We start from the raw sequence: 20,997 nt of genomic DNA, 5'->3' as shown, positions 1-20,997 counted from the left end.
CAATCTTTTCAATCGTCTTCAAATGAAAGAAAAGATACTCGACCAATCTATACTAATATTATAAAGCTAAAGAGTTTGTTCGTATAAACGCGTTTATCTCAGGAACTACTGGTTCTAATTGAAAAATTATTTTCGTGTTGAATAGACCATTTATCGAGGAAAGCTTTAGGCTATATAACATCACGCTGGAACTTTTAGGAGCGAAGAAATAAAAGCAAATGTGAAAAAAAAACGGGGAAAATTATTCATCTTTGAGAGCTTCAATGATGCCCAAAATAACTATTCCACGCGGACCGAAGTCGCAGGCATAGCTAGTTATGAATATGACTCTTGTTCACAAATTTTTAATATGGGTCGGTACATTTTTATAAATACTATAATTTTCGAATCTTTATCAGAATTATCTATTCGCTGTAAGACAATTCACATCCGGTTTTTTCTTTTTTACTTTTACATTATTCAATGACATAGACATAGAAATAAAATATCTGAATCTGAGAAATAAAGATGTTTCGCCTAATGATATCCATTGATTTATGATCCAATATCATCAGGCTTTGACTCTTAGTTCTAATACTAATCTATGTAAAGGGCTCCTCGAGGGAAATTAAACGTGGCAGTTGGTAGGTACTTCGGAAATGTGTCTCTGAAATTAACAGTACTTATTTTGGGACTTGGACTTACTGAAAGATTTTGAATGATTTAATAGCTTGCTTTATTATATCGTGTTTTGACCAATTTTTTTTTTTGACATAAGAATTATGCAACTTTTAAAGGGTAAAGAGGGGTTCATCATTATTTGATGGCTTACGTACGTAGATGTGCTTGGAATACCATGTAAGCACCAGAGTACATTACATTTGTTCAAGCGATCTGTGCCGTTGTATGATAGTAGCATTTAGAGAGAAAAAAAAGGTAATAATACATAATATGCCTCAACCACGGTACCGCTCGTCTGAGATTCAATGGCGTCCGGGCCTCAGGTTAGCGACCTCTGTGTTATGTAACTTCTAAAATTAAGGATTTCTGCACGCCCACGAGACGATGATGGCGGAATTTTTAAGAGCATAAGAAACAGAATTGATAGTTTATTCGTTTTTTATTTTATCGTACGAAATTCAATTTTACAGTACTTTCAACCACATCTGTACGAAACTATGGTGTGGTAATAGAGGCTTGTTCGCATTGAATTTGGGTAACTGTATATGATGTTGACTGTACAATAGGTGGACTAACCGTAAGAGCATCGGTTAGCACTCAAACTAATGTTCATAACTCAGAAGAGAGTTATTGGTAGGTATGTACCACCTCGGCTATGTAGCCGAGGTAGGATATGAACCGGTGCCCCCACACACATTACTTGCGCATTGAGCCGGACCTTAATTTATATTAGAACATAAGGTACTTACAAGGTGTCCCTTAATAAAGTCAAAGTAACATAAGTATAATTATATCAACTACCGCTTACAAAGCGCAAGTATAGAAGAAGCGGCGGAACAAACTACACTGCAGCAATTTTATCAGCATGTGGACGAATGCACATTGTCTACATTAAAAAATATGAATGAATATAAAACTAATGATGTTAAACGTGAAATCTAAAATGTGATTGAGTGTACATAGTCCAGATAAAAAAAAAATAGGATACTTTATTACATTATAATCATAGCTGTTTATTAAAGATCAGTTACGAACGTGGACTAAAAATTAATAATCATTAAAAGGTTAAATAAACGCAAATCTTAGCGACTTACTTAATTCTACGCGGAAATTCTCAAAATTCCCAAATAATTGCTGAATTCCCAAGAGCAGGCGACGGCACTCCTGCCGTTTTGCAATTTAAATTGTCGCATGTCCCGTGTAAATATTCAGTTTTATTTTATTTAAATGTAAGAGTACACTGGTACATGTATTCATAGCGTTCACAATTAAGTGGGAAACGCTTTATGCAAAGCCGGCCCTGTGTGTTTTCTAGTGATGTGCTCGCTCGTGTCGATAACGTATTTGTCGATAGTATAAACACGGTTTTAAAGCTATAAGATAATTATTTGCATTAGATGTGTCTCTTGAACTTTTTACCAAAGATGTAGGTATCTTAGCTGATTTTATGGAATTTGACATCAGCAATATGATTTATTTATGCTATTAGTTTTTCCTTCATAATTTATTATATCGTATAAAGTAAAGAAATATGATTATGCTATATACTATGTAATCTATCTTATCGTGAATGACATCTGTCGGCGATATTATTATTATTCCTGTATCATACATTGATATTGATAAGAAATGATAATTATTTTTAAATGAAGTATTTAATGCACATTTTTATGTTTGTTCTACTCCATTTATGTTTATTGAACAAAGTTTATTTTCTCAATAAATTCTGCTAATTGTATTGATGCGAAAGATTGTTAGAATATGTGTTTGTTTGTTATATTTCACGCAATAAGTACTAAACGGATTTTGATGGAATTTAGTACATTTGTATCAGTGTACTCAAAATCCGTTCAGCCTGTTTAGCCAAAATAGCCTTACATCCCGAAATTCACAATAATCAGCAGCTGTATAAACATTTGTTATCGATATGTCTTATGGACATCACTGTCGGATTTGCATTCATAAATAGTGTCCGCTTTGTTGTTTATAAACCAATTTTAGATTAATTTGCGTAGTTAAGCATATTAATAACTGCGTTACTTAATTCTACTGATTGTTTATAAAGCCTGTTCTGGTTGCCTTAATTTCAAAAAGATGAATAGGAGTGTTCTCATTTGTAATCTCCGCTGAGATACTTCAGGGTCAGCTCATTATTAGTTTTGAGTCCAATAGATATTTTCACTTTGAATGACTGTATATTGAAAAATGTGATCTTTTTAATTTGCAAAAGACATTATTTCTTTGCATTAAATAGATTTTCCGTAAGACGCGCCCCGTCGTAGTCGGTGCAAAAATTCTCGTCTTTTGCAACGAAACGCGATACTCGTTACTCGATACTCGTAAGCGCGCGGTTTGAACGCTGCGTTTCAACGCTGCTCAACGGCGTGTCTCGCCGGCCCTTAGTATCATTTGGGATTGTATGAAACACTTCACACACGCAACTCGCAGTGACCACACCACGGACACCAATTTTTATTGGAGTTTGAAAGAATGAATATATATACATACATACATATGATCACGTCTTTATCCCTTACGGGGTAGGCAGAGCCAACAGTCTTGAAAAGACTGATAGGCCACGTTCAGCTGTTTGGCTTAATGCTAGAATTGAGATTCAAATAGTGACGGGTTGCTAGCCCATCGCCTAAAAGAAGAATTCCAAGTTTATAAGCCTATCCCTTAGTCGCCTTTGACGAAATCCATGGGAACGAGATGGAGTGGTCCTATTATTTTTTTTTATTGGTGCCGGGAACCACACGACAATAATGAATATGGCTGGTTTTTTATAGTGACGCCGGCAACACGCGCCGTTGAGCAGTGCGTTCAAAACCGCGCGCTTGGCCGGCGCCGGAGCGCTGTGAAACGATTATCTCGTTTTGTTGCAAAATACTATGTTTTTTGGCAGCGCTGGCGTCGCTGCGCATCTTACGATCGGCGCGTTTGCGCTGCGTTACTATACCAGCGCGCGTCTAGCTGGCGCTAATTAAACGCGTGACTGTGAAATCAGTATTTTCTGTTTGAAAAAATCGAACATATTATCATTCTAGATCTAGTACGTCTACAACTTTTTATAGAAGTTCCCGCTAACAGTACAAAGTCGATGACCTCGAAATGTCTAATCGAGTTTGTGTTTTGAACAAAATTTTATACGGCCCTCTCTCTTTCTCTCTAATGCATTTTTAACACTTGGTTTTGAAGCTCGTGGTGATTTAAAAACAATATTATAGTGGAAATATACACGCTGTGGAAAGATTATGCAAAGTTATAATATTAAAAAAAAAACTTATATTATAATAAAAAACTGTTGGCTGGCACTTTCAGTCTGGCATAAAATTTTATAACATTGGGGGTTTTTTTATGGACAATTCAAAAGTCCACAAGCAGAGATAAAAGGGTCTTAATTTCCATCCGTAAGGTGTGAATGTTGATGAAGCGAAAGAAGTATGTAGGGATCGTGAAAAATTAAGTCCCTGAATAGTGCCTACCCCTCCGAGAAATAGGTCTGAATTTATATGTAAAGTGTGAATATGATGGGCTAATCTTTAAAAAGTAAATTTAACGTACGAAACTCTCACGTTGCGAATTTAATATTGGTTTGGTATTTTTTTTTTATTGATACCCTTGAGATCATCTGTCGTTGCACTCGGAACAAAAACCCGGGCGACCACTGGAATGCCGGCGAACGTAACACGATATCCGACTCCTTCCATACAGAGTACTAGCTATTACCAGCGGCTTCGCTCGCAATTTAAATTGGCGCCATTTTTAACTTTATGAAATTAATAAGCTATTTTTTTTTACTAAGAATGAATTTTTTTAACATTTGCTGATTAAAACCAGTTTTTTTTTCATTTAAGTAATTTGTTTTAGCAATGTATTTTTCAATTGCATATTCGTTACTAAAAACGTCTCAATTTTTTATCGCACAACGGTCAACAGTTTAATTCCAATGTTTAATAGTAATTACACCAAAAGTAGCAGTAAATTACTTTATATATAGGTAATTTTTATATATCTATACTAATATTATAAAGCTGAAGAATTTGTTTGTTTGTTTGAACGCGCTAATCTCAGGAACTACTGGTTCGAATTGAAAAATTCTTTTTGCGTTGAATAGACAATTTAAAAAGAGCAAAGAAATAATGGAATATGTGAAAAAAAAACAGGAAAAATTATTCATCCTTGACTCAATCGGCTTCAATGATGCCCAAAATAAATATTCCACGCGGACGAAGTCTTGGGCATAACTAGTAGGTAATAAAGGCATATCAACCTACCCAATCACTGTCAAATTCGTCCCTATTACTGCGTAGTAGAGTTCAATCACCCTACGTAACTATGCTATAATAAAGTCGTGTGCGTTGCATCTCCTCTCCTGTGAGAACTGACCCTTGGGTTTTGGGATTGCATTCAAATTCGTTTATGTAAAGTGTGAAGCGTAAAGTGAAAAGGCAGCATGACATGTAGTTATAACATCAAAATATACTGCAAATTCCTCAGTAAAACATTTACCTGGGAAATTACGCTAAGTTCGTACGAGTAGGTACGTCAACATTGTAAGAAAAGCTACGTTGCATAACCTGGCATGTTTCAAAACTTGGCAGCTGTAAACGAAATCCCTCTAGAGGGGGGCTTGACGTCACCATGTCGGTTTATACGAGTTATGCTTCAGGTTCGAAGTTGAGACTGATATATGAATATGAACCTGCCTCCGTAGCATATCACGCGCGCGAAAATCTATCGCTATTCCGCTTTTTATTGGGAAGTGAATCGGGACAGCGATAGTTTTTGCGCGATAGAAACGGTGTCGCGCGTTTCAGAAGCGCTGGCAGTTACAAGGGCTGAAGAAACGAAACTGATAAAATAAATATATTTCACATCACGTCTTTATCCTTTATACATAGTCGATGTGCAGGGTGGTTCCCGGCACTAGATAAGTACCACTCTCTATCTTTCCCATGGATATCGTAAAAGGCGACTAAGGGAAAGCTTTAACAAACTGTTTTTCTTGTAAGCGATGGGCTAGCAACGAAGCTATCTATCACTAATCTCAATTCTATTGCCATTAAGCCATATAGCTGAACGTGACCTTATTTTAGTGGCAGTTGAGACTCTACTCCATTAATAATTAAGACGTATTGTGTCGTACGTAAGTACAACACGTCTTATAACTAAGACAGTTCGAAAAGATTTGGACGTCTCTCGTTAACCTCGATGTAAAAATCAAAATTCAAAATCTTACCTGTATCTATCTATATTTATTTTAAAAAACTTACCTTTCAATCAAAAAATTACTTAAATAAATTTTGCTATACACTACAGGGTTATTGTTGTACCCTTTATAGGCCATTGACTATCGTAGTAGTTAGAACTGAATTGTAAAAAAAAATATATGCAATCAAAAATAAATAAGAAGAAGGTTACAGGTTAAACGATTCGAATGTCGTCACTTTGTTTAGATTGTGACGTAATTGCGTTACGCACTGCGACACCTACGATTCAAGATACCTTCCTATTACAAAGTTTGTCATAATCGTATCATGATTTTTGGTATAAACATACATGTTATCACGTCTATATCCCTTGCGGGGTAATCAGAGCCGACCGTCTTAAAAAGACTAATAACTAGCCACGTTCAGCTACTTGCAAATAGTGACAGGTTGCTAGCCTGTCTCCAAAAGGAAGAATTCCAAGTTAATAAGCCTACCCCTTAGTCGCCTTTTATGACATCCATGGGAAAGAGATGGAGTGGTCCTATTCTTTTTCCTATTTGTATTTTGTACAATAAAGTATAAATAATAAAATGTTTCTCTACATTATGATAACAGTATAAGAAGATTGCATCTCCGATCACTTAATTCCCGTAGAAATCGAGATATATCCTAGTCGAGTGCACCCCTAGACCACATAAAGAACCTACGTGCTGAATTTCAAGTCTAGACCCAGCGGTTTGGGCTGTACATTGATAAGTCGGTCATCCTTTCTTCTATTCTAGAGAATCTTTATATCTTTATAAAATAGCACCACTCAATTTTATTTTTTCTAAACACTAAATTCTTTGACGGTCTCATTACGACCGTGTTAACTCTGCTTGCATGCCTCTTCTACCAACTTTTACTCCTCAGAGTTGGGACCAATCTACGCCAGACGAGAGTTTTTCGGACAACTTCAAAGTAACCAAAAACATGTAGGTATTCTAAAGATGTAGGTACCTAAGTCTAAAGTTATTTCTGGCTCTGACTGTAAAGATTATAAACAATATTAGTATACGACTCGCTATCGCGTCTTATCGATAAGCTAGCCCTAACGATTACCGATAAGAATGACGTCATAATTTGCCGTGCAAGATTGATGTGATAGTAAGATGGTCTCTTTATTTTCCCTTAGCGAAGGAATAATCTATTTTGTTAATATTGATAGCAATATGTTTATCCAATCTTCCTTAGCACAAGCTAATAACTTTTTGTTGAATGGTCTGAACTCTTAGAGCAGCGATGTTTTGTCATATCCATAGGAGATAAAACGCTTTTAAAAGTTTTGATTATAAAATATGATAGCTTTCTTGCTCATAAGTTACCATGATCAGCTTCATCTTATCATTAGATTCATATCACACTATTCACATCCGTAGATGGTAACATTGTCCAATAGCTTTTCAATAATTTATCATACTCAGGTCTATTCTATTTTGAACCCTTTTGTACTCAGAAATACGATTGATATTTGCAATGACAATTTCACAGAAACACCATTTGATGACGTTTTAACTCCTCTTTTCTATCACGCGATTTTGAACTCAATTTTTGTAGTAATAAGATTAGTTAATGGACGGATTAGTTGCAAAGTGCTTTCACATTATGTTATTTAGTATTCCCCTTTCGATGTGGATGTTGGGGACACATTTGGACTGCACCAGGCGAGGGTGTGGGTAAAGCGAGAGCCTGTTTTACGGGTGGGATTATAATGAGCGTGTAAAATTTAAGCCAGACTGGTTTTTAGAAATTATCGTGTACTTAATAAATTAAATATATACGAGTAGTAGTCGCCAGACAAATAACACCAAAATTTAAGTATCTATCCCCAAAAGTAATTACGAGTAAGTGATACTTACTTACTACTACTTCTTACTTACTCGACTCTACAGCGTTCATCAACTAATACCTACACTCAAAATAGTGAGTTTATTTGTAATTGATGAGATGTCCTTATATAATTTAAATGACGAAAGGCCACGTTCAGCTGTTTGGCTTTAAAATAGAATTGAGATTCAAATAGTGACAGGTTGCTAGCCCATAGCCTAAAAGGAGAATCCCAAGTTTTATAAGCCTACCCCTTAGTCGCCTTTTACGACATCCATGGGAAAGAGATGGAATGGTCCTATTCTTTTTTCTATTGGTGTCAGGCACCACATTATAGAAACAAAGGAGATAAGAATTTTTTCGTCATCTTTTCGAGAAACTCTGTCAGTAAAACCACATCTTTACAATTACGTAAAAACTTGTATATCAAGTGTAGTTATAGCGAGATTGTCGCGTGTTAAAAATAAACAATTAAACGTGTTCACTATTACACAATTTACGTGTTCTCGTCATAAGCCCCACGGAAATGGAACGGGAAAAACGTGTTGTATATTGATTAGCGTAGGGATCAGTTTACCGTGATAGAACCGTGGGAAAGTCACGAGAATTTGGCACGGAGTCATTATTCAAATTAGTGTTTTTTTATGTAATTGACTGTGGCGGGCCAATAACTCTTTGGTGACATAATTTAAGGACAACCCGAAAGAATGATCACAGATCACACGGTGCCGTGTGGTTCTCGGCACCAATACAAAAAAGAATAGGACCACTCCATCTCTTTCCCATTGATGTCGTAAAAGGCGACCAAAGGATAGGCTTACAAACTTGGGATGGGACCTGTCACTATTTGAATCTCAATTCTATCATTAAGCCAAATAGCTGAACGTGGCCATTCAGTCTTTTCAAGACTGTTGGCTCTGCCTACCCCGCAAGGTTTCATCTTTTAGGCGATATACATACTAGCGACCTGTCAATTCCATCTTTGAATCTCAACTCCATCATTAAGTCGTCTTAACGTGGCCTTTGGCTTTGTAAGCCCTTTATGGGTTAAGTTATCCCGAGAATTGTGCCGTGTGGCACTCTGCACTTTAGAATTAGATCATTCCATACCCTCCCCATGGATGTCGTTAAAGGCGTATAAGGGAATAGGTAAATTCATTGTTAATCAGGAGCTGCTTTTATCATGACCCAATGGTTTATGTTTCCCTGCAAAGGTGGCCGAGGTCAGACGAGAGCCGCTTCGTGTAAAAACTTAATTTACCCAGTACAGGCTTACGATTAAAAGGCGTGCCCCAGGTCTCCAGAGAGCTGAGGACGTAACCAGGAATAATGCCAGGACTGATCCTGGGCGATTTGCCATAAACCCTCAATTTGCTTGAGCTTATATTCAATTTGCTGCTTTGAATATTGTTAACTTACAAAAATTGCCGTGTGGTTCACGGCACCAATCCAAAAAAGGATAAGACCACTCCATCTCTTTCCCATGGATGTCGTAAAAGGCGAACAAGGGATAGGCTTACAAACTCGGGATTCTTTTTTAGGCGATGGGCTAGCAACCTGTCACTATTTGAATCTCACCTGACACTATTCTCTTGACGTGACCATATTATGTATGTATGTATAACTTACAATGTTCATTTCTTCTTCACCAGGAGCACCACCTCCAAAGGGCGATATCAGGCACGGGGCTCATCATACCAACGCCGGAAGTGTGCGAGGTCAACGACCTCCAGTTCTACGAGAGATGCTACCCGCCCGACTACAAGATGCCCAAGCAGCATATACACATGCAGCGTGAGTACTGTCCCGTTTTATTTGGTCGGTTAGCTCAGCTTTGCGAAATTGTTATAAAAATGATGATTTGGTGATAAAAACGGCGTCGCGCTTGCCATTCTACGGGGGTGATGGTATTTTTTAAGTCTGTAGGCACTGAATTATCTATACTAACATTATAAAGCTGGAGAGATTGTTCGTTTGTTTGTTTGAACGCGCTAATCTCAGGAACTAGACCATTTATTGAGGAAGGCTTTAGGCTATATAACATTAGCTGCAACTATAAGGAGCAAAGAAATAATGGAATATGTGAAAAAAAACGGGGAAAATTATTCATACTCGAGGGCTTTAATGATGCCCGCGGGCACAGCTAGTTTAATATATAATGCTCTAAAGATATAGTCATTTGTTTCCATTGCCTTAAAAAATATATATATGTATTTCAAAAAACAGGAACTGACCACAACTAAATTCATTCTGTGGTTAATGTATTAATTATGGAATTATTGATGAACATGTTTCTGAATCATCTCCGAATGAGTAAGAATTAACACATCCAAATAACATTTGGTTGTACGTGTATGACGTAACGGATTGCCAAACGTAATGTTGCCAGGGCGTTCGGCGATAAATCTAGTGCGTTTTTGAACTCTACAGCGTCTAAATTTCGGATTTTAGCGCTTGGCGCCAATTTTCTGTAATCAATTCATGAACTTCTATCAAGAGTTCATAGATTTTTTAAAGAATTTGAGGTAGAAATCCGCAAAGACGAACAAAAAAAATATGGCAACTGATTTTGATCAACTAATTTTATACATTTTGTAAATCTTGGCGGCCGGCGTACTTTGTCTCAGACACCTGTAGCGCTTGTTATGCCAATTTTGGGGATCTTGCGTTTTTTTTTTTTTTTAAACCGATTTAGCGTCTTTTTACGGAGAGAGTTGGCAACACTACCTAGCCCTAACGGCATTGACCAGGCAAGGTGAAGCTCGCCGCGGTATTTGGTTAAGATGTTTGGCATGTACGGTTTTAATCTCGCAAAGTACGAGATAGTGTTTGTAGTAACATAAACATAGTAAGCACTAACTCGGTAAATAGTCATTTGTATATCAACCAATGAAATGATCACATGCGGGTTAAGTTGGGTTAACTGCAAGGCTACGGGGCTTTAAATAGGAGATGCATACATACATATACATATAATCACGTCTATATCCCTTGCGGGGTAGACAGAGCCAACAGTCCTGAAAAGACAGATAGGCCACTTTCAGCTTTTTTGCTTTAAGATAGAATTGAGATTCAAATAGTGACAGGTTGCTAGTCCATCGCCTAAAAGAAAAATCCCAAGTATATAAGCCTACCCCTTAGTCGCCTTTTACGACATCCATGGGAGAGAGATGGAGTGGTCCTATTCTTTTTTCTATTAGTGCCGGGAACCACACGGCGCAAGGGATATAGGAGTTGTATTATGTAAAATCTGACCTACTTACCTCAATCCAGAATCGAAGTCCACAGTAGGAAATCTAGCTCCTCTTCACATATGTGAGGAGAATGATGGTACCGCGTGTTCCGATGTCCTACATGTATCCTACATCTATAGGTCTCTGTTGCAGCTGAGATAAAAAAAGATTTATTTTTGTTTAGTAAAATTGTTTTATAAAAGATTCTAAGTACCTAGTTATTATTTTTTATCCGGCCTAGCCCATTATGTGGAATCCAGTCCCATTTCTATTAAAATATTGTGAGTCTACTACGGTACCTAGTTTTATAACTAAGTTTCGTTATAAATATTGTTCCTCAAATACGTCTTTTTTTATTTATTTATACTTTATTGTACAAACAATGACACAATGGGCAGACTTAATTCAAATGCATTATCTGACAGTCAACCTTTGGGTTAAGCAGAGAATCTCTGTATATCTAATTCTATTACTATAATGATCCCATCAAACACATTCTGTAAAAAACTAGCCAAGACTTGATGCTTGCTTATATTTAAAAAGTAATGAAATCTAGAAAAAGTCGTGCCAAGTATTAAGACTCCTTACTGCGATCTCTTTATTATTATAGTTAAATGTTATATGACTGGCCGTTGAGAATTCTTTATGCGTTAGTGGGTACAAGTCAACGGCTACAACATTCTTCGTTTCGAATTCGTTCTGGTCTTATCCAAAGGTTATCAAATAGGGGCCTGAAAATGCGGCGAACTGGTTCCAATACGGGATGGTGTGTGGTACGGCAGTGTTTGCTTCGCGCTCGACTTGGCGGGTGCACTGCCGTACCTCCTGATTATGATAAAGCTGTACAGCTTTGATCAAAATCTCTAGTCAGACGTGATATAGCAATCAATGACTCGTTCTTGCTTTCAATGCTGACCGAGTCAAGACTGACTCGCAGTTTTAACTAGCATAAGATTATTTTTTATTTTTCTCACATATTCTAGGAATTGATTTATCATGCCGAACACACATACATATACACAAACATAGGAATGCGACAATATCGGTGACTACACGTTATACTGCGTCCTACGTTATTTATAAACTCACCTTGAAACTGCGTACTTGACACTTAACTAGCACTGGTGATTAAAATAATTGCTTTGTCTCAACTATTTGTACATATTGGGAGAGGTTTGTTAACTTGGGATTGGTCTTACAGGCGTTGGGCTAGCATACCTGTCACTAATTGAATCTTAATTCCATCATTAAGCCATACAGCTGAACGTTGCCTTTCAGTCTTTGCGAGATTGTTGGCTCAGTCTAAGCCATAAGGGATAATAACGTGATTATTTATACACATATATGTTTGTCCACCTCTCAGGAGAGCGGGGTACGTCTGTAAACCATAGACTTTGATTAGCTAGTTTTTACACGACATAATTCTCCGCAAGTTGCAAGGGGAACCTTACCCGAATTGGTTCTTAGTTTAATACATATCTTAGCATCTGTTAGCTATCAAACTAAAGTACGTAGCTCAACAAGGAATATGTGGAGTATAATGGGCGTTGATGAACAAATATTTTTTTTTGTTTATAGCATTCGGTATTAGTCATTCGTCTGATATGGCAATTAAATAGGAATTTCGGGTACAAATGTGTCCATTCAATATTAACATACATATAATCATGTCTATATCCCTTACGGGATAGACAGAGCCAACTTTTTTTTAAAGACTGATAGGCGACGTTCATCTATTTGGCTTTAAGATAGAATTGAGATTCAAATAGTGACAGGTTGCTAGCCCATCGCCTAAAAGAAGAATCCCAAGTTTATAAGCCTACCCCTTAGTCGTCTTTTACGAAATCCATGGGAGAGAGATGGAGTGGTCCTATTCTTTTATCTATTGGTGCCGGGAACCACACATCACAAATTCAATATTAAAATTGTACAATTTTAGTGATACTTCGAGTCCATGATGGTGAACAAATATTTTGCACAACAACATGATTCTTTCATATACGTGTTGGAATTTCGAGTCTATCCAAACTTGTACAAAATGTTTGTCTTTTACAACCATTAATCATTCTTCCATCATTTTATATTCCAGAAGAGGGTTGGTGTCAAACAGGCAGCGGACCGTTAAAACTTTTCCAAATCAATTTACACTTTGAACCTCGGGCTTTGAAGCTAACAGCTGAGGATGAAACTGGGTTTTCGCAATATATTCTATATAAATATATATATATATATATATTAAGGATAAACACAGGTTGAGTTGGTCTCGAAGTAAGTTCGAAACTTGTGTTACGTGATACGAACCCAATGATACTATATTTTATAGTAAATACTTATACAGGTAAACCTCTCAGGCCCAAGCCAATCAGATAAAGTTCATTTCTCATCGTGCCCTGGCCGGGATTCAAATCCGGGATCTACGGTGTCTTAGACAAGCGCACTGCCGCTGCGCCATTGAGACCGACATAATATATCCTATGATATATGGACATACATGGACTAGTAATAAAACTAGACTAGTAACAAACTAGGACTAGTAATGTAAAATTGACCAATAGATGTTAGTGTTGAAATTTAAATTAAAGGTAAAGAATCGATCGTGAAGAAAACCAAATTTTCCGTAGGAGGAAAATTAGATTTTCACAAATTTTCACACAAAATTATTTTCCCATATAAAGTTGGTTTCGATGCCGTCAGCGCGGAACTGTTGGTCCAGTGGTCAGCGTGATTGCCTCATCACGTTAAGGATTACATACATATTATCACGTCTATATCCCTTGCGGGGTAGACAAGCCTAACAGTCTTGAAAAGACTTTATAATGTAATTGAAATTCAAATAGTGACAGGTTGACAGCCCATCGCCCGCAACAAGAATCCTAAATTTATTCGCCTATCCCTTAGCGTCGCCGTTTTCCATTGGAAATAGATGCGGTGATCCTATTTATTAGTGTTGGGAACCACACGTTAGTGTCATTTCCTGGTACTAATCTCGACAAGAGCAAAGATGATGATGATTGGATTACACATATAGAACAGGGATGAGTAACACTATTACGCGAGAGCGAATCTTGGCGTAAAAGCTAGATGCACACTGTGTAACGTGACATTGACATATTTGACTCCAATTAATACCTATTTTGTAGATCAACTAGAAAAGATTGGTAAAGTTTCATATGAGTTTCAATAATGTACTTCATGGTCAATAGTCCTGGCTATTGCTATTAAATAGACTAGACAAAAGTAATATAAAATATAAAATTTTCCTATTAAGATAATTACGGCCAATTCTTCTCTTCATTACTTCTTCTTAATTCGTTGAACCTGATAACGTAAAAAAATGATCTTGTTTATTTACACTGTAAGTAAATTATATATTTAATTCTGCGTCCTTAGTACGTCTTTTAGTGTTAAGTTCGTAAAGCCTAATTGTTTCGTCAATCTAGCAATACTATGGTATTTTCTAATCTAATAAATCTGAAACGACCTTCACATTACCGTAGTACTTATTACAAATTGTACGCTGAAATCAAGAATACGATACGATACGTGATTTAATCACACTAAGTTCAAATTAATCTGAACTCTATTACACTTTCATAAAGTTTAAAATCGAATAAATTACACGGCTTGCTATTGAGCTGCTACAGGCTGGAAATACAGCAATCGTAAATTTGAACTCTATTTCAACACATTCAAGTATAAAAGTCGCTATTGAACGGCTGATCTATAGTAATCGTGCATTACTAATGATTCCGAGGGTTTAGAATAGTCCTGTCGGTTATACAAGTGAAGATATATGTGCGGATCAGATCCGCAGATTGATTGTAGATGATAAAAAAATAATGTGGCAATTTAAAAAGTGTTTAAGCTGATAATAATCATCATATCTTTATACATTCTGTATAAAGATTTGTTTAGAAATAAAATTGGGATTTCTTAATGCACCAGCAATTGGTGCCTTTATTATTAAATCGCTTCCTACGTTAGCTACAGTAGTATAGCAATATCTTCATTGTAGATTCTCTCGTCTCATCCTTTAATCAAGATGTTTACAGGGACTGCATCTTTTTTTGCCACATTCATCCCTATATTGCATTCTTCTTACTTTTTAAGCTTCATCTACATTCATCATTCTATTCTTGCAAGCTTCTTGGTCTACTCTTCACTTTTACCAACACGTCTCCGATTCAATCAAGATACTTTCGTGAGGGCGCTTCTGACCTATTTTTTGTTTTTTAACAACACTTATTTATTCAAATAATTTATTAGTTCATTAACCTTTCAATATTATGATTCTTTACTTATTCTCAAGAAGATCAAACCCTACTTAATTTAACATATGTATCTGCCGCTCATACGCGTCAGCTGTTCTCTCGGTTTTCGTCTCGCACAGTGACGGCGAACGCGCTTCAAAGAAGACGTCTGCTATGTCTTGCCTCAGTTTTGTTAGTTTCTTTAGTCTTAAGATCGGTCCCTCTCAATATTACACCGCGTGTGCCCGACTGTCGCTCATACGCGTCAGCTGTTCTCCCGGCCTTCGTCTCGCACAGTGACGGCGAACGCGCTTCAAAGAAGACGTCTGCTATGTCTTGCCTCAGTTTGTTAGTTTCTTTAGTCTTAAGATCGATCCCTCTCAACATAACAACGTGTGTGCCCGACTGTCGCTCACACGCGTCAGCTGTTCTCCCGGCCTTCGTCTCGCACAGTGACGGCGAACGCGCCTCAAACATGACGTCTGCTATGTCTTGCCTCAGTTTTGTTGGTTTCTTTAGTCTTTAGATCGGTCCCTCCACTAATAATACCGTGTGTGCCCGATTGTCGCTCATACGCGTCAGCTGTTCTCCCGGCCTTCGTCTCGCACAGTGACGGCGAACGCGCCTCAAAGAAGACGTCTGTTATGTATTGCCTCAGTTTGTTCATTTTCTGGCCATATTCTATCTTTTGGAACATGAAAATGAAATAAAAATAGTATATCACAATCACTACATAGTATAAAGCAAAGTCGCTTCCCGCGTCTGTCCCTTTGTCTGTCTGTATGTAGAATGTATGTATGCTTAGATCTTTAAAACTGCACTTTTTTATAGATAGAGCGCTTCAAAAGTAAGGTTTATGTATAAATGCTACTCGTGCGAAGCCGGGGCGGGTCGCTAGTTTGACATGAAACACAATTACAATACACATTATACAAAAAGTACATTTTCCATTGTTATTTTTGCCTAAAAAATGCCTTTGTCCAGCCGGCCGCGTCTTCAGTTTTAAGGCCTTTTATATATAACGACTTACAAGGGTTTTTTTCCGGGTCGCCCTTTTTACCTGCGCCTGGCGAACTGACACGGTCAGGTATTTGTTACTGAGATCAGCCCCCGTAGAGTATGCCACGCGCGACGCTGTTTTTATCGCGCGAAATATCTAATCTCTGTTTCTCTTTTTATTATGACTTTTTAAAATGTATGATACTACGGGACCTGCTCCGCATAAAAGTACCCCAGGAAAATAAGTAGGAATATTTGAGTAGGTATTTTCAGGATTTCACAAAAGCGAACTGTGGCGCAAAAATCTTGTGCATTCATCTTGTGCAATTCACAATCGAAAAAGTTCATATAACATCGTGACGTGAATGTCTGGGAATGCAAAATGTTACTATCAAAAAAGAAAATAATGTTAAATGTTTTTTCAAAAATGATCTTTAATCTTTTTGTCTATGATACATTTATGCGCTTACAACCTGTTAATATTAGATTCTCAATTCCACCATTCACAGCCGAACGTAGCGTGTTTTAGACAATGTTGGCTATGCCTACGCCGTGAGGGATTAAGACGCGATATATATGTATGAACTAGACTTCGTTCGCATTAAATCACTTTAAACATACGTTATTCTAATGTGTACGCTACATTACTGCAATGTTTAATGATAATCCGTTCAAAAGTTTATCTGTGAAAGAGTAACAATTACACACACATCCTTACAAACTTTCGCATTTATAATATAGCAGTAGGAGTAGGATTTGATACACCAATCCTGTGGCGTCTAGACCCTAGGTCGTTATGAATGCCTGCCATGAGACCTGAGTTAACTAAAGTTTAAGTCATTATTGAGTTGCGATCGGCAAAATTCGAACTTGCCTGTTTGTTAATACTCGCCGCCGCGTCGGGTTTCGAACTCTGATACTTCGTGAGCACAGCCCCTCACTCTCAACTTGCAACCGAATTTAGGACGTGGTAACTTTGTAGATTGACGTCGAAGTAGCTGTTAACCCTCTCTAGAAGAGCGGGGTATCTATACTAATATTATAAAGCTGAGGAGTTTGTATGTTTGAACGCGCTAATCTCAGGAACTAGGTACTGGTTCGAATTAAAAAAATAATTTTGCGTCGAATAGATCATTTACCGAGGAAGGCTTTAGGCTATATAACATCATGCTGCAACTATATGGAGCAAAGAAATAATAGAAAATGTGAAAAAAAAACCGGGGAAATTTATTCATCCTTAAGGGCTTCAATGATGCCATGAAAATAACAAATCCACGCGGACGAAGTTGCGGGCGAAGCTAGTACGGAGCTAATGGGACACAGAAGAGATTTTGTGTGGAGTCAAGAATGGGTGCGCTGATATAGGGCAAACGCGGGAGCACTCTAAACATGACTCGCCTCGTATCTATAACCGGAAGGTTGGTAAGGCCATGGTGGTGGTGGGTTTATCTCGCAGTACATATATACATATATATAATCAGGTCAATATCCCTTGCGGGGTAGACAGAGCCAACAGTCTTGAAAAGACTGATGGGCCACTTTCAGCTGTTTGTCTTAATGATAGAATTGAGATGTGTCGAAGTAATAAATATAATTTGCCGGTTACAATAATAGAAAAAAGAATAAGACCACTCCTATATCTTTCCCAAGGATTATGGTCTATATCCCCTGTGGGGTAGACAGAGCCATCAGTCTTAAAAAGACTGAAAGGCCACTTTCCGCTCTATGATGGAATTGGGATTCAAATAGTGACAGGTTGCTAGCCTATTGCCTACAAAAAGAATCCCAAGTTTATAAGGCTATCCCATAATCGCCTTTACGATATCCACGTAAGAGACGGAGTGGTCCTATTCTATTAAAATGCGTGGAACCACACTGCACATTCAATTGATGACTGAATGTTTTCCTTTGTATGTTATTTATGACGTGCCGTGTGGTTCCCGGCACTATTACAAAAAAGAATAGGACCACTCCATCTCTTTCCCATGGATGTCGTAAAAGGCGACTAAGGGATAGGCTTATAAACTTAGGATTCCTCTTTTAGGCGATGGGCTAGCAACCTGTCACTATTTGAATCTCGGTTCTATCATTAAGCCAAATAGCTGAACGTGGCCATTCAGTCTTTTCAAGACTGTTGGCTCTGTCAACCCCGCAAGGGATATAGACGTGATCATATGTATGTATGTATGTATGCATTTATATATGTTATACGAAACTATCTTAGTAAGAGTTTGTTGGGATAAAGTTACCCAATTTAACTTATGTGGGGTGGGAATTGACCGCCTGCCCATTTTATATAGGATCCGAATGTTTATTTTGGGTACATTTTGATAGACTTTCTGCCAATGGATGTGAATCTGTACCGGGACCCTGTCTGAACCCCGGGGTTCGCCTGTGACCACAATCGTGGAGTCCGGCGACTCGACTCGACACGACTCATGTCTGATCTCCGTTACATTTGCAGGGGGGTTCAGTACCTATATCAATAAGCATGGGTAAATCGCCGTGTATTTTGTTACCATTATCTTGCGAACCCTATAACCAATGGAAAATTTTGCCAACAACACACATACATACATACATAAATACATACATACATAAAATCACCTCTTTTCCCGGAGGAGTAGGTTGAGAACATCTACAACACACAACAGAGTTTAAAAAAAACTCATGACTACACATTTAGTTGACAAAATGGGCAGGTATGTTTTTTCTCATAGTATATGCGTCGGTTAGCAACATAATATCTTATATCAATATAATGCTACCTAATAAATAAACATTCAAAAATGTACCCACTCCAAACGTAAGTAAATGCTATAAATAAAAAACAGTACATTACAAATATATAAAACAGAGGCTTATCCCTATGTGGGATCTCTTTCAGCCAACGAGTACGTATTTATTAATAACACCGGAAATTTTTCGATTTCGGTCATCATATTTCAAGTAATCCAACAGGAAAAATATTATTTTCATACTTAACGTAATAAGATTTTACATAATTTTCCTTGTGTTTTGTTAAAAAAATGTTTATTGAGTCCTATTCGATCGCTTTATGCTTAAAAATGTAATTAGGTACCTATCATCAAAATGATATCGTCTTATCTTTTGCACAAAGGGCATTGGGTTAATTTGTCTGATAGTTTATAAGCGAATTTTTTTAAGATATCTGAAGATAATCTTAGTACATACTAGTACGTGAGTGACTGAGTTTAACCAGTAGGTAGTTTGTATGTCTTTGAACTCACTTTTTCTCTGATCTTAGCGTATACTTGGTTGCATCATGCGATGTTAATTTCGAAGACCCTGAGACGGGTATGTTTGGACACTTCTTAAATTTACTGTATTTTAATGATATTTAAATTGATTAGACATCGATTTATTTAATTCAGTTTTGGGTTCCAAAGCAAAGCAACTGATGGAGCAATCTTCTCAATTTTTCATACATACATATATAAAATCAAGCCTCTTTCTTGGAGGATAGGTAGAGACTACATCTTTTCACTTGCTTCGATCCCTGCATACCGACTTCCTTCTTAGTTAAGTGCCAGTCAAGGTCTAAGTTCAAAATTGCACCCTTCATTTTTGCTTCCCTTCGTGCGTAGATTGTATATTAATGAAATTGAAGGCTTATACCCTTGGAATTTTCATTTTAACGATGATGGGTTATTCTATTTTTAAGCCCAGCAGCTGACTAACCTTCAAGACCATAGGTAATGTCTACCCCCTATAAATAATTGTTGACTTGACGATCATAACGAAACATTTCTTTTCACAGCGCTATGGGAGGAGCAGGAGGCGCCGGAGTACGACATCGACTCGGAGGACGAGAGGTGGCTGAAGCAGCAGCGGCACCTCGAGTTGACAGGTACTGTCAACTAATAAATTGTATAGGACACAGGTAAAAATGTTATTTTAGTTCCGGGTATAATGACTAGATGGCGTTAGGCTGTCAAGTTGTGCTTGTTAGTGCAGAGTGGTGCCGTTAGATGGCGGGCTAATGGAATATATTTAAAAAATATATTAACCCTTCATTGCATGATTTTTCCAATTTTTTTGAAATAAATCAGGTTGATGTAATTAATGCTCTAGATTAAAGGAAAAATATTTAAAAAAATCCTAGTATAAATAAGAATTTGAATTATTTAAAAAACTGTGATGAAAATTTACATCATTATGCATTGTTACATATATAGCTGAATACTAAATAAGTCAAAAGATGTTGTTTACTTATTCTCCTTTATTCTAAATGATAATTTAAAAAACAATTATTATTTTTATTCAAGCACAAATTAACTCCACATTGATTACTCGAAATTGTGGAATAGCCTTTACATTTAAGAAATTTACACCGAAGTGACCTTTCTTTTTTTTTATTGTAATTCTTCTTCTAGTAGACTGGTACTAGGGTTTTGTTGTATGCAATAGTCATTTATAAAGTTGCCAGCAACAACAAATTTAAAGTTTACTGTTTTTGAGTACCTTTTTTTCTTCTCTAAATGTTATGATTGAAATTTCCATCATCATGCAAAGAAGGGTTAAAGTCTTAGTAGCTACTTTAAGAATGTTTAGTGCTTTGAGGATGATTTCTTTCTCTCTTTAACTGGGAATCATCATTCTGCAATTTGTTGGTTAGGTCGTCCTTCCGGGGTAAGAACCCGAGGTCCGCCATATGACCAAGATCCAAGAATGGGTAAATTAGATAATCACACAGAGTAATCTCGTCTGACCTCAGATTCTCTGTAAACAGAGGAACCATCCAGTTAGGACAAT

General features: G+C 37.2%; 1 protein-coding gene across 2 annotated transcripts in view; it reads left to right on the top strand.

Moving 5' to 3' along the window:
• LOC106132232 (uncharacterized) overlaps nt 1-20,997 on the top strand; it is a 68,158-nt gene that overhangs the window by 26,296 nt on the left and 20,865 nt on the right. For both annotated transcript variants that reach the window (XM_060952634.1, XM_060952633.1), the window contains exons 2-3: nt 9,392-9,533; nt 20,003-20,092. In XM_060952634.1, coding sequence (XP_060808617.1) covers nt 9,392-9,533; nt 20,003-20,092 — 232 coding nt within the window. The remainder of the gene's footprint in view (nt 1-9,391; nt 9,534-20,002; nt 20,093-20,997) is intronic.

The sequence above is a fragment of the Amyelois transitella genome, chromosome 29 (assembly GCF_032362555.1).
Source record: "Amyelois transitella isolate CPQ chromosome 29, ilAmyTran1.1, whole genome shotgun sequence".
Classification (NCBI taxonomy): domain Eukaryota; kingdom Metazoa; phylum Arthropoda; class Insecta; order Lepidoptera; family Pyralidae; genus Amyelois; species Amyelois transitella.
The sequence above is the reverse complement of the archived record's forward strand: the minus strand, read 5'-3'. Positions and strand labels throughout refer to the sequence as shown.